The 13,962-nt window shown below is 40.0% G+C and overlaps 1 protein-coding gene and 1 long non-coding RNA gene across 2 annotated transcripts; both read left to right on the forward strand.

Annotated features, from left to right (window-relative positions):
• The first annotated feature begins 1,074 nt into the window (after window positions 1-1,074).
• Window positions 1,075-8,549, forward strand: pa2g4b (proliferation-associated 2G4, b). Its single transcript, XM_062391997.1, has 13 exons — window positions 1,075-1,278; window positions 4,365-4,493; window positions 4,577-4,682; window positions 4,789-4,858; window positions 5,009-5,101; window positions 5,643-5,706; window positions 5,817-5,895; window positions 5,990-6,068; window positions 6,156-6,289; window positions 6,398-6,492; window positions 7,214-7,341; window positions 7,478-7,531; window positions 7,619-8,549. Exons 1-13 carry the CDS (start codon window positions 1,191-1,193, stop codon window positions 7,676-7,678), a joined length of 1,179 nt encoding a protein of 392 aa, XP_062247981.1. The 5' UTR covers window positions 1,075-1,190; the 3' UTR covers window positions 7,679-8,549.
• Window positions 8,550-10,961: 2,412 nt separating this feature from the next.
• LOC133957221 (uncharacterized) lies at window positions 10,962-12,325 on the forward strand. Its single transcript, XR_009921201.1, has 4 exons — window positions 10,962-11,062; window positions 11,161-11,187; window positions 11,412-11,434; window positions 11,994-12,325. It is a non-coding gene; the product is annotated as an uncharacterized LOC133957221 (long non-coding RNA).
• Window positions 12,326-13,962: the final 1,637 nt, after the last annotated feature.

The raw sequence follows: 13,962 nt of genomic DNA on the forward strand, positions 1-13,962 counted from the left end.
CCACCGTAAATCATTGAAGAACACAAACCAACACAATGCGTTTCTCCAGCTTGAAATTCATTGAACGTGACACGGAACAGAAGCAGCAGAAAACGAGATGGAGGCACGTGAACGCATCAGTGACGCACTCGACTACGACTCGGGCAAAGGGAGAATCAAAGCTGATGAGAGAAGCGAGAGGAGCTGCTGCGTCGTTTTTCCGTTTTCGTTCAAATCCACTAAACAGTCTACTGGTGGGTTTACTACAGCATTACTACACAAGAAAACTATTCATGTGAACTTAATTGTTATCCAGTCTTTGATCTGTTTATGCATCTGTCTCCTTTATTTTATCTGCCAAACATTTCTGATTCTTAATAAATAGGATAAAGACAGGTTGCATACATTATCAGCTCTATTTATTTCAGACTGTCCAAATCCCTTATTCGTTGTGACAGTCTCAGTGGCAGAAGGAGGCCTCTTATATCCTAGCAATTTGAACATAACTGTTACTCATTTCTCATCTATGCAATTTATATTGTCATATATCTGCAGTAAAGTGTGATGTTCAAACTGCGTTTAACTGTTTACCTTAAATTTCTCTGTTTTTGTTTGTGTTTTGAAAGGCGCTAATATAAATAAAGTTAACTATCATCCTTTGAGGGTCAAGGTGGAGTTGGGGCTTTTATTATTAATAGTGTTATTAGTAGTAGTAGAAGTAGTAGCAGTAGTAGTAGTAGTAGCAGTAGTATTCATACATTCGACATGATCTATATCGCTTATTTTAAGCTTCACAGGGTGGCATTATTTTCATTATTATTTTCATTATTATTTGAAGCGGTAATAGTAGCTGTTGTAGTAGTAATAGTAGTAGTAGTAGTATTCATCTATCCATTATCTATTCCGATCATCCTTAGGGGTGCACAGGGTGGCATTATTATTATTAATCTTGTTGTTATTGTTAGTCTTTTTGATGAAGATGATCGGAGTTTGCTGCAGCCCTGCCCTCACCGTCCACGTGCAGGCGGGGAGCCATCTTGCGCTGGCCGCGTGTCTCGGGCAGCGGGCGGGCTCTCGGGCTCTAGGGCTGCCGGTAGTAGAAGTGGTTCGCGGCGGCGCGGAGAGCAGCGTGGTCCATCCTGTGACTGACTGACACCCGCCGGGGAGCGAAGAAAAAAAAGTTACTCTGAGCTCTCGCACTCACTGCCAACATGTCTGGAGACGACGACACGCAGGAGCAGACCATCGCTGATGACCTGGTGGTCACCAAGTACAAGATGGGCGCGGAGATCGCGAACCGTAAGTGGAACGAGCAGTTTTCCCCCACGAGCGTACGTAAGAGCGGAGGATCCTGCTCACGTTAGCTAGCTGTGGCAGCTAGTACCCAGCAGCGAGTGTGCCATGTGCCGCAGCCAGCAGCGGCCATATGTCACAGCAGAACGCGGGCCTTCGCTTAAAACGAATACAACAAGGGGCTCTTCTACATAACAAAGAAGAACCTCCATTTTCAATAGACCGTGTTTGTTTCATATGTCGTAGCTGTCACATTAGCTCGGCGGGCTAGCTGGCTATGTGGCTCGTTCACACACCTAGCAGGCGGTAGCTAGCCGTAAGAGCTAACGCGAGAGATAACAATGACAAGTACAAAATGGAAAGATAGAACGCGGCTGTTCGGAACAGCGTGTCCCACATTTGCCGCTAATTAAAATCCCCGCTGATGTAATCGTCATGTACGAGACGTGCCCGACGAGCTGGCGGTAATGTAAAGGCTCAATAAGAAGGAGGCAGTCAACACCCGAACTACTATGTTCAATAACGTCCATTTGTGTCCCGCTTAAAATAATGAAACTAAAGCACAGTCATTTTATCATCCCCGCCATGAGTCTTGAACGTGACACGCAGTTATGTCTGGGGGTCGAAGGCAGTGTGCGACCTAATGTCTCCATTGTGAGGCCACATGCACTCAGTGACATGTCCTGATAACGGAAGTAAGGCATGGACAGTCTTGGGTGGGCACCTGTGCATCTTCGTATTTTTTTTTTTATAACTTCTGCAAAAATAATTCCCAGATGCACTCTCTTATTCTCGAGTGAACAAACGAAGCAAACAATTCCGGTCACACGTTTCACTCACACCTGTTCAGAACAGTCTTTGTCTGCCTGTCTGGAGACGAACAGCCGTGCCTCCTGCCATGTTGAGGTTCCATACGTTCAGTTAAAACCAAAACATATTTGGCAGAATCATGACCAAATATAATTACTAATTGTTGATTTGGGGTGAACTATTTTTAGTGGTTTTTCGGGGGATCAGTTCATCAACTATTTAATTAAAATGTAACTCAGAGTATCCAAATATAATACGTAGGTTCTATGATGTGTGACTAATTCCTCACATTCACCTCATAACATATTCGAGAACAAGGTGGCTGAACATCCAGGACTACATAGATTAGAAAATAATGAATTTGCAAAGCTGCAAATTTTAATATGAGAAGCTGCAACTTTACATTCTTGGACTGTTAGTTTGAAAATGACTCAAACTGAGTGTTATAGTGTAATCTATTTTCTTTTGATTAAAATTAATAGTTTTATTCAAAATGTCAGTTTTCAGTGTGCAGTCGTTTTTCCCTCTTTGCAGTTGCTTGTACTCCCTCTAGGTTATTTAGATGCCCACCTGCTCAATAGACTATTTGTTATATTATGTTGTTGTCTGTACTGTAGCTTATCACAGCGGCTTTTCCGAAGACACCTATCTTACTAGTAATATTTTGCAACTTCAGGCTGATTGACAGCTGTCAGACATTCTGTTGAATGTTTCTTTTCGCTGAATCAAATGATTAACTGTAATTTGGTTTCAGCGATCATAAGTCACTAAGCCTTGAACTGGGGCTGTGCAACATTTCCATATATATTTTGTTATCATTCTGTTTATTTCTTTGTCACAACTCGCTCTTTACAGCAATATTTCTCATTATTTGGATAATACTTGCCGTTCTTCCAAACAGCTCGGATGTGTAGGACATGTGCGCTAAGGCAACACAAACAAACACCGGAGATAACGTGACACAGAGTGGGGGTAATACCGAACAGGCGAAAGACTCTGAAGAGCAACAAACCATGAGATGCGTGTTGTACTCTGAAGAAGTGCTACTTCCGTCATATGGCAGACACAGCCATATGAGTCAAACAGACACAGAAGTACAGTTGACTGCTTTTAAGAGACCCCAAACTCAGACATTGCTCAAAGCAAAGAATAATGAAGAGGGAATAAGATGAGAGCTGCTGTTCCAACTTAACAGGTCTCGCTATATATGTTACATTATCAATTCTTTCCACGCACAGTAGTGATGATCTGTTAATTTAATCAGAAGTGTACTTTAGTAGTAGGGCTGGGAATCTCTATGCTCCTCACACAATTTGTGCTTTAAAAAAAATATTTTAGAATATATAACTAAAAATCTGCTTTTCAATTTGACATTCAGTCAGTTTAGCCTCATGTGTGCCACCTGAAGGCTTTACTTTATCAGGGTGACCCCGTCTGGCCCCTTTGCAGCATCGAGGAAAATTACTCCACTGGTCAACAAGAGATTATGCTCCTCTGCTCTTTTCTATTCACTCCCACTTTGAGCTGATCTTTAAAAAAAAACAGCTGAATTCATATTTATGTTCCTTGAAAAAAACTGGGCGTCGCTTCTTCACACAAAGTTTACAAATATCTTAGCCTTGTCATAATCTGCAGGAAGAACTATTCTCTTGTGTGCAGCTCGCAAAAACTGATCACATTCATTTCGTTTTTAATTGACGTGTCTGATCATGAATCCAGATCATTCCGATCACTTTATCCCTGTGTGTAGCAGATAAAGTACGATCACACAGGTTTATTTATGTGCCTCATAAACTCTAAAGCTAATCAACAAACTACGTACTGTTCAGGTCCTAAGAACTTCTGATTAGTGTCTGTTTTATTTTAAAAGTGTAAAGTGAGCATAGGTCAGCGGGAGAGTGGAGGGAGGACATCGCTTAAATAAATTATTTTAGCTAAAAAAGTGAACCGGTTATGTTCTGTCTCTGCATCGATTCAGAATCGTCTGCATCGTGATGCATCAACGAAAGATGTATTTTCTACATAGTAGTGCTTAAATCATTAAATAACTAGTTGAGTATATAATCAAGAGAAAGTTAAAAGGTGTGATTTGGACAAAACAAAGAACTTAAGGATCACATCTGGTTTATATATTTTCTTAACCACGTGATTAATGAGCTGACCCCGAAAATAACACTGAATGGAATCATTGATAACGCAAGTAATCATTAGTTGCAGCCTTAACTGTTTACACTTTGGCATGTTATAACATAAGGCTCCATTTCTTATCTCCCGTCCTGCAGAGGCTCTTAAGACGGTAGTTACGGCAGCTACGGCTGGAGTCTCCATACTCAGCTTGTGTGAAAAGGGCGACGCCTTCATCATGACAGAGACTGGAAAAATCTTCAAGAAGGAGAAGGACATGAAGAAAGGTGAGTCTTCTGTTGCATTTCATGAGTCGTTTCCTATGTCTGACTCAGCACCTCCCTCATTCACCCTCTCTTTTCTTTCACAGGTATCGCTTTTCCTACTTGTGTGTCGGTGAACAACTGTGTTTGCCATTGCTCCCCTCTGAAGAGCGACGCTGACGTCATACTGAAGGACGGGGACCTTGTCAAGATGTAGGCTGCTCCGTTCATACATGCTGACCCTGTTCCTCAGATGAATTTTAGTAGAACATTTTATACGCAGTGCACACTCACGTTTTCTTGTTTTTCTTGTGTGCAGTGATCTGGGTGTGCATGTCGATGGCTTCATCTCAAATGTGGCGCACAGCTTTGTTGTGGGAGTGACCAAGGTATGTTATGTTTATGCGGATTAAATGAGCCTGCAACACATAGTGATTTATTCTCGACGGGCACGAGCTGTGATTTACTTGACAACCACTGACAGTCGCACCATCGATGGCTCATGACACTCTTGTTCTTTGACTCCTGTGTTACTTCAGGACAACCCACTCACAGGAAAGAAGGCTGATGTCCTCAAAGCAGCTCACCTCTGTGCTGAGGCTGCCCTGCGTCTTGTCAAGCCAGGAAACCAGGTAAGACTCCTTCCATGTCGAGATTCTGATTCCATTTTTCCCTTCTCCATACACCAACCTAGACTTTGGATATTGGCTGATACAGAGTTCCAAATACACACAGAAAATGAATGACATAGAAACTCTTATCTAATTTGACAGTCATAACTGAAAAAGAACACAACAATTACTTCCTTAAAAAGCTCAAAAGTCTGGTATCTGGTGCACAGACTTTTCCAGTATGAAATGTTGCCAAATTACCCACATTTTAGCTAGACCTCGCTAATGCTACACTACCGGTAATCACTTTTTTGCTCCTCTAAAACAATACTTGCCTGGAGTTGTTTTGGAGCGGCGAAAAATAAAATGATGAAACTTCTAAGAATATATACTTGAAAGAGATGTATACTTTATATAGGTATTGGATCAGTACATGGATTTTGTGTAATCGTCGTTGCCCAATAAAACATTTTCAACTGTATCAGAGGCCTTTCCAATGCGATCACTGCTCATACTTAAAATATATTGTATCATATAATCATAACCACGTATCTTCTATTAGAACTCACAGGTCACAGACGCCTGGAACAAGATTGCAAAGTCTTTCAAGTGCTCTCCTATTGAAGGTGGGTGTTTGCAACCACATGTTACCTTCGAGCTCAGTGACTTCAATGGTTTATATTTGCTAAATGTAATTGGACATGCCTAACTCGGTTGATTCCTTAACTATATCCAGGCATGCTGTCCCATCAGCTCAAACAACACGTGATCGATGGGGAGAAAACTATCATCCAAAACCCAACGGACCAGCAAAGGTCAGTCACTCCGGCGTCCCTCAGCTAGAGCTTATTATTACTGACCTGATGAGTGTTCTCTTTAACCAGTGAATGCCCTTTGTTGTTGTTGTAGGAAGGACCATGAGAAGGCCGAGTTTGAGGTGCATGAGGTTTATGCAGTGGATGTGCTCATCAGCACAGGAGAGGGGAAGGTAAGAGGATATCAGTTTAATTTTCTTTTCTGTATAGCTTTGAAAATGGATAGAATCTAATAATGTATGTTCTGTTTTGCCCATTAGGCCAAGGATGGAGGCCAGAGGACTACCGTGTACAAACGAGACCCCAACAAGGTGTACGGCTTGAAGATGAAGACATCTAGGACGTTCTTCAGTGAGATGGAGAGACGCTTCGATACGATGCCTTTCACTCTGAGGTGGTTTCTTTCATCCTAAGATATTTACTTTTTTTCATTTTGTCTTCAAAATAACATTGTGCAACGATTACATCTGTAAACTAACTTCTCCTTTCTTCTTCGTCTCAGAGCATTTGAGGATGAGGGCAAGGCCAGGCTGGGCGTGGTGGAGTGTGCCAAACATGAGCTGATGCAGCCATTCAATGTGCTGCATGAGAAAGAGGGTGAGTTTATGATTTTGATTCTTTCCTTTTCTAGAAGATGAAAGTGTTCAAGAAAAATAGATGGTACAGGTGGTACTTATAAGATTGCACAATGATGACAATAAAACATATTCGTTATAAAAACCTATAACACCTGCAAGAGAGGAAGGAAGCCTGATAGCTTATCTAGGTCCTCTGCTTATTTATGAAATAACAGTAGAACAAACTAGAATTCAGTAGAGTGCTTGGTTCGGCCAAGGGCCTACAGTCCACTTAAATTCAATCAATCATAGAGATCATTCCCCATTAATAAGGCTTTTTTTTTTCATCAAGATCCATGAGTAAAGCAATGTTAAAAATAATTCTTGTCAGAAATCCTGCATTCTCCCATCTGGCCCACAATTTAATTGATTCTGTCTTTGCCCTTGTTTCATGTAAATCTCTTCAGCAATTTCCGTGTAATCCTGCCGACAAACAAACCAACAAAGAATCCAACGGACAGCGGATAATAATGAAAATCTCCTTGACAGAGACATTTACCTACCTAACAAGTAGCTCAAACAATAAGGATTTTATTTTTGTTCCCCTCTATATAATCTTTTAAGCATTAAAACTTGGCAGTGACATCACCTCACTGTTGCCATCTCTTTTAATCCTGGCACTCACCCTTATATCTGAGACATTTGTCCAAATTGTACAAAGAACAGCTGTTTAATGCAACTTTCATCGTGTCTGTGTTCAGGTGAAGTTGTCGCCCAGTTCAAGTTCACCGTGCTGCTCATGGCGAATGGACCTCTGCGAATCACCAACAGTCTCTTTGACCCAGACCTTTACAAGTCTGACCTCGAGGTGGAGGACCCGGAGCTGAAGGTGAAGTGTTTTTAATGAAAATATTTGCATTTTCTCTTCTACTTGAAAAGAAAATATTAGACCAATGGAGCTGTTTTTGCATTTTGATGTACCCCATGTGGACATGCAATAATTGTTTGTTGTTTTTCCCATAAAGGCTTTGCTTCAAAGTTCGGCCAGCCGCAAGACCCAGAAGAAGAAGAAGAAGAAGGTGGGATACGACAGTGTGTTTCATGGAGTAAACAAGATTACGATTCCAAATGTATCCACTAACTTCAGTCTTTTCTTCTACATATAGGCATCAAAGACCGTTGAGAGTGCGACAGGACAGGCGATGGAGACCGAAGCTGCAGAATAGATTCTCTCTCCAAGAAATTCTGACAGACCTCTGATGACCCAAAGAACAGACGTCACAAATCCTTCTGTCCCAGCTGTCCGAGGCACTTGCTGGTGTAGCCGCTGTGAATACCTCTGAATCTAACTGATGTCAGACTGGGATGATGCTGCTCCTAAATTGTCACTCCACCTAAAACACACACACACACACACGTCCCTAGTAAATCTCACTGTCCTTGAGACAGCCTTTTGTCTTGATAGTGAACACAGCTCTGCTGCAAGGGCATTTACTCACTGGAACATTCACCCATTCGACTGATCTTGAGCCGTTTTTCCACATTAACTGTAGTTTAAGATATGGAGAATAAAATGAGTTTGACAGAGCGGCCAAGGATGATGAATGCACAACATCGTGTCGGCGTCTTTGTGTGGCATTTGGATATCTTCCTTGAGGTCATAAACCTGAAGTTATTAGTGATAACTTGTCACAGAAAGAAATTTAACACCAGACTTAAACCCTGATTTTCTGACACACAATTTATCATTAATTCAACATTATTGTTCAGTGCAGCCGAATTACCCCATTTGTACTGCTCCAGCTTAAGCCTAGTCACTGTGTATACTTCTAGGCATCTGCTGTAGTTTACTAATAATAATTTCTTAAACTTATTTTACATTCTACCGGTTAGTAAAATAAGAGTGATCCTTTCTCACTTGTGGATGGTCTAACTTCTGCCAAGGGTTCAGCATTCAGTCTTCTGGTGCCACCATTGAGTCTGACAGTCTGTGTTTACATAAGAATTCCATACCTGTTAAATATATGGATACTTTTGTAAAACAAATCCCACTTTCAGAGACTATTTTTGGAAACATTAAAAAGCCACCTGACATCATTTGTGTCTCTGTTTTTTTTGTTTGTGTTTGTTCATTTGATTATTTATCAGGATTTTGAGCATGAATGAATCGCCATTCTCAAGTTGCTTTCCTCTCATTTAGCAAATTACAAATCAGGGCTCTTAACAGAACACCAGAAACCTTGTTAAAAGACCACCTTAAGAGAAACGCTAACTTAGGTTAAATAAACATGTCCATATTTGACATCAGTAGCTGCTTGGCAGAGGATCTTGTGTCCTGGATTTGACCTGATGTCCCCCTCCCCACGTCTATTCACCCTCTACAAAGAACAACAGAGGAACTGGTTAACGGACAACTGGCCAGCTGCAGGGTGTCCCGGAAGAACTTCATCTGAGACATCAGGTTTGCCATCCAAGGGACTTTATTGAATGTTAGAGGACCAATTGAGATGGAAATGATTCTGCAATAATAACACATAATACAGAATGTACCTTATCAGTAATCATATACAATCGTACGGGCCGTAGTATGTTTATATTATTCCAAGGGAAATTCATGCGTACCGTGCATATCGCGTAACATTTACAGAAATTGTTAACCAAAGTTTTAACAAAACAGTTACAAAGGCTGAGGAAGAATGAACATCCACATATGAACTGGGGTTTGGTACAAGATGGTGATATGCACCTTTAAAAGTTAGTCACGGGACCTCGGTCTGTCTCTAGAGCTTATGTCTAATTTGAATCATTTAAGGGTCTTACTGTGGCAAACAAAACTGTCTGTTACTGATTGCTGGTTGTACATCAAATTTGCCCTTGGAGGATAAAGATTTTCTTTTATGGACAACTTTAGTTAATCACAGTCTGCAAAAAACACAGAGCTGCACAGGCAGCCAGCAGGGGGCAGCCTGTAAGGCGTTAGAAGACAAGATTGAAAACTACTGGGTTACTCTCTAACAACAGGTTTAGCATGTTAAATCATCCAGTATCTAAAATCCAAAAATATAAAAGTAACTTTAAAGTAAGGCTGTCAAATGTATGTAGTAAGTAGAAAATATTTTCTCTGAGGTGTTTATCAAAAGCAGCATAAAAATGACAGGACACGACTAAACGATAATTTGTTGATCTTCTTAGTGTTCTAAGTTCATCACAGCACTCATCAAGCCATGTGGCTTAGTCGGTAACGTGTTCGTCCGAAAACAAGAGGCTCCAGGTTTGAATCCCACTCTTCCCCATTTTCAAGCTGGCAAAATCAACGCTTAAATTTGGCAGGATTTCTCCTACTAATTGCAAAATGTTTTACACTAGATACATTTAAATTAATTAGATATAAATACAGGAAAAAATTAAATAAAAAAAAAAAAATGCGAGTGCAATTCCTGCGCATTGGGGTTCTGCGCAGGATGTGCGCAGTTCGGTTCTGCGATGTGCGCGCGCATTTTTTTTTTTATATTTAATTTAAATCAATTTTTAATTGATAATTTCTTAATATTACATTTTAGAGTAAATTTTTTATATTTAATTTTTCAATATCATTTCTCCGCGCTGGTTCAGGGGTAAATGATTCTGGTCTTCACCAGTGACTGACCTATGCAAGCCTATAAAGGCAAGGGGTAGTGATGGATAAGGTTTTCTTTAACAAGTTAAGTCTTTCATTCTCACTTTCCACCTTAAAACTAGGAAATGAACTGAAGTATGAACTAGTTCAAAATTTAAATGGTGAACTATGAACGTGAACTGTTCATGTTTACTTGTATGAACTGAACTTTGAACTAATTCATGAGAGGTGTGAACTTGCATAACACTGACCACCAGTCAACAGCAGCATAGAATGACACAGACACTCAAACACACAATAATTGTTCCATCTTCTTCCTGTGCTTAGTTTCTCATGGGAATGAAAAGTAAACAGCAGTGTAACAGCGGTGTGGCCTATGGGGTAGAGTGGTCGTTCCATAATAAATCCTATTCCTCATTGACAAGTGCAATTTACTGTATTGTAGAATGAGTTGACTATATCTAATTAATAATTTTAGAATTTCCCCTATGGATCAATAAATCATATTAAGAAATCATAATTAATTTGTATATTATGTTTTTTCATTATTAATCTGCATTGGCAAATAACTAAATGGATTGTGTAAAATCGCATCTGAAATTATATTGTAATGTAAGTGTTAAGTTTAAGTAGTAGTTAAAAACAAGAGTTTAAAATCCTACTGTGACTGAGAAAAGTGTCAAATCAGCACCTTTGAGAAAATGGGTGCAGCAAACATTTGGAATTGTTGCTTTAAAAGTAGAATGAAATGTAAACGGAGAAATAATATATAAATATCATCAGTTTATCATGGGAACAGAAAAACTGAATTCTGAAACACTGCATCTTAAAACTGCAGTGGAATAATACCGTGATTCCCATGAGCCTCTGATGTTCTATAACACCAGGTTTCCCATGTTTCACTGCGAGCCAAACAGGGTGACGTCATAATCCCTATAAATACGACGTCGCAGGTTTGTGACGTTCTCCGGGAAACACTTTGGGTTAGCGGTCGGTAAGTGGGAACTCTGCCATCGGCATCAGAATCCATGCTAATCACCTTGTTTTTAAAGCCATCGAGCTAATTCGTTACCTGTGCTCCTCTGTTTTCAGCCTCCACTCCTCGACATGAGAGCCAAGGTTAGTGTTGAACCACTCTATCATACGATAACCGTGCTTTGTACTCATGCTAACACCTGTTAGCTAGCTAGCAGGCCCAAACAGCCCGTCCACGAGAGTTCGCCTGTGACTCTGTTTCTTTGCTAAGGCTGGTCTCATTTCAGTTCTGTGTTTATCCAATGAGTTTTTACATGAATGGGTACAAACGGCAAAGTAATTCAATGTTTTCTTTCCCTTTCTCACAGTGGAGAAAGAAGCGCATGCGCAGGTAAGATTGTCAAACACGCTTCTGCTGTCTGCCAGAGTTTTAAAACTTGTCGCACTCTCACTTTATCTTGATGGACACGTGTCATGCTCATTTGATGCAAATGGTCTTGATAGAAATGTTGATCGGTCAAACCGTAATTTAATGCACGATCACATTGACTTAAATATCATTAGATCGCTCACACTGCTGTGAACTACTCTGGTATCATACAGGCTTATATCACCTGTACAGAGTTTCAATCTTATGAACTTCATCACTATTAAACTGTACAGTCAAATATATATATATATCAATAGAGCTTAGAAATAAATGTCAAAATAGGAATCTCAATATAATAACTTTAATAATATAACAGTTTGTGCATCTATATTGTATACGTTTAGTGAGGTATAACACACTTGGAAAAGTGTTATACATTTTTCCCTTATCTGCTCATAAAGTATTTATGACTACAGCCTTCACTCTTGAGTTGAAGCGTTTTTATCTCATGGCCCAGCTCTAGTAATCTTTCTACGTCCTGTCTGGTTATGTCTAACCGGCTCTTGTGATCCTCTTGCAGGCTGAAGCGTAAAAGGAGGAAGATGAGGCAGAGGTCCAAGTAAGCTGTCTTCTCTGCCATGGCTGTGACTTCCAATGTTTGAAACAAGCGGACCAGACGAGCATAGCCAGAGACCCAGGACCCCCCCCCCCCTCCCAACATCTAGTCTTGACGCCAGCGGTGTCCAAATCGACCTGATGCAGCGCAGCAGCAGCTGATCGATGCCACAGAGCTGATCCAGGACCTGCTGGATGTCAGGCTTTTCCACTGGGACTTTCTGAACTCCTTGTTCCTAATTCCTCAACTTTTTTCATTTGTTTTTGTTATTGATTAAAGGTTTTGGTTTAAAAAAACTGAACTTGCAGAACTTTCTTTAATTTAAAAGTACAAATGGCTTCTCAGAAAGTCTTGTAAATAATCGTGTTAGAGATTGTTGGGTTATATTTTAGCTTCAGGGCCCTCATTATGATCATGCCATTTCCGTGGCTTTTGAATAAGGTCAATATAGCTGCAGTAACTTCGTAGTAGTATCCTGTTCAGACTATTCAGTTTCAAGCAGAGGCGTTACTTACAAATTTGTCAGGTTAATCAATACGTCAAATGACTTCCTGAAATTTGTCTAAACCGTTCTGCAATATAATTTTTGAAGAGGAGTCACGCTGTTCTAATTTCAACCACTTAAAATTGCAGATTGTTACCATCTCAAAAAGCACATATCATTGTTACTGATTGTTTTAAAATATTACATATGCCAAACATGGGAGCTTAAGTCCATGTAAGAGTAAAACCTGTAGTTATAATACTGTAAGTATTCAATGACATAACTGATACAAGGCTTCACATCTAGAGTGCACTGTTGACCAACGATCGTGATGCAAATCGTTAGTGACGCCAAGAATTGATGCATATTTCAAGTCCTGTCATCTGATTCGATCTTTATAGATTTTGAACTAACACAGAAAATGTAATGTTTGCTGACAAATGCAAGTCCTTTCTATTTATTAACCCAAAGTGTTAAACACGTTGCACTCACTTGTCGTGCAGAATGGGAAGTTGTGGGAAAATTTAATTTCTTTAAAAAATATTGCAGTTCTGTGCTCTGTCCTGTGACTAGAGTGGTCGTGTGTGGCCTTTCAATAGAGCCCATGCAAGTCATCTGGCTTGACCCAGATGGCAAATAACCCAGACAGTCCTACTCAAGGTCAATCAGTCTTAAATACAGTCATTAAAGGATTTGTGCTGTGTATGATTTTACAATATCACAAATAACATCTGTAAAAAGCAGTTGAAAATCAGCCAGTAAAAGCCTTTCCTATAAATACATGTTTTCAGCAACAAATTAAAAACAGGTGAAGTGCTGAACTGGCAGGTTCTACCTCCTCAGGCAAGGACATAGACTGTAGGCCTTTATGATACAAGCCAAGACAATTGTTACCAGAAACCATACTAAACGTGTTGGTTGGGATTTTAGATCATAGTTAAGAGCAAAGGGAGATAGTAGCTGGGGGTCAGATCCTGCTGAGCTATAAAGGTCAATAGCGTCTTAAAATCAATCTTCAATTTTAGAAAAATACATCTTAATACAAATCCAATCATAGCACAGGTGGGCTAAGGATCAGAGGGCCCTGCATGTCAGAATAAAGTCGATTACAACAAGAGATGTACAGAGTGAATTAATGAAGTAGAAATGTAAGAGCCTGTGGGTGTGGGACTGTCAAAAAATGGCTGCATTTAAATATGTTTTACATCGTTTATTTGTATTTTTCACATCTCTGTTTATACAGCTACATGTTTATATTGAAAACAGCAAACGTGGAATCATAAAAAACACCTGGAAATAAGGACAATTCAATTAAAGTACAGGCAGGCAAGTGCCTCGACACCTGAGTTAGGACAACATAGATACTTTAAAAGCATTTCATTCATTCACTTGCTTCCCTCAAATGACACCGATAACCAAATATACTTTGCTCCCTCTCTGTTTGGTTTA

The sequence above is a fragment of the Platichthys flesus genome, chromosome 7 (assembly GCF_949316205.1).
Source record: "Platichthys flesus chromosome 7, fPlaFle2.1, whole genome shotgun sequence".
Taxonomy (NCBI): Eukaryota; Metazoa; Chordata; class Actinopteri; order Pleuronectiformes; family Pleuronectidae; genus Platichthys; species Platichthys flesus.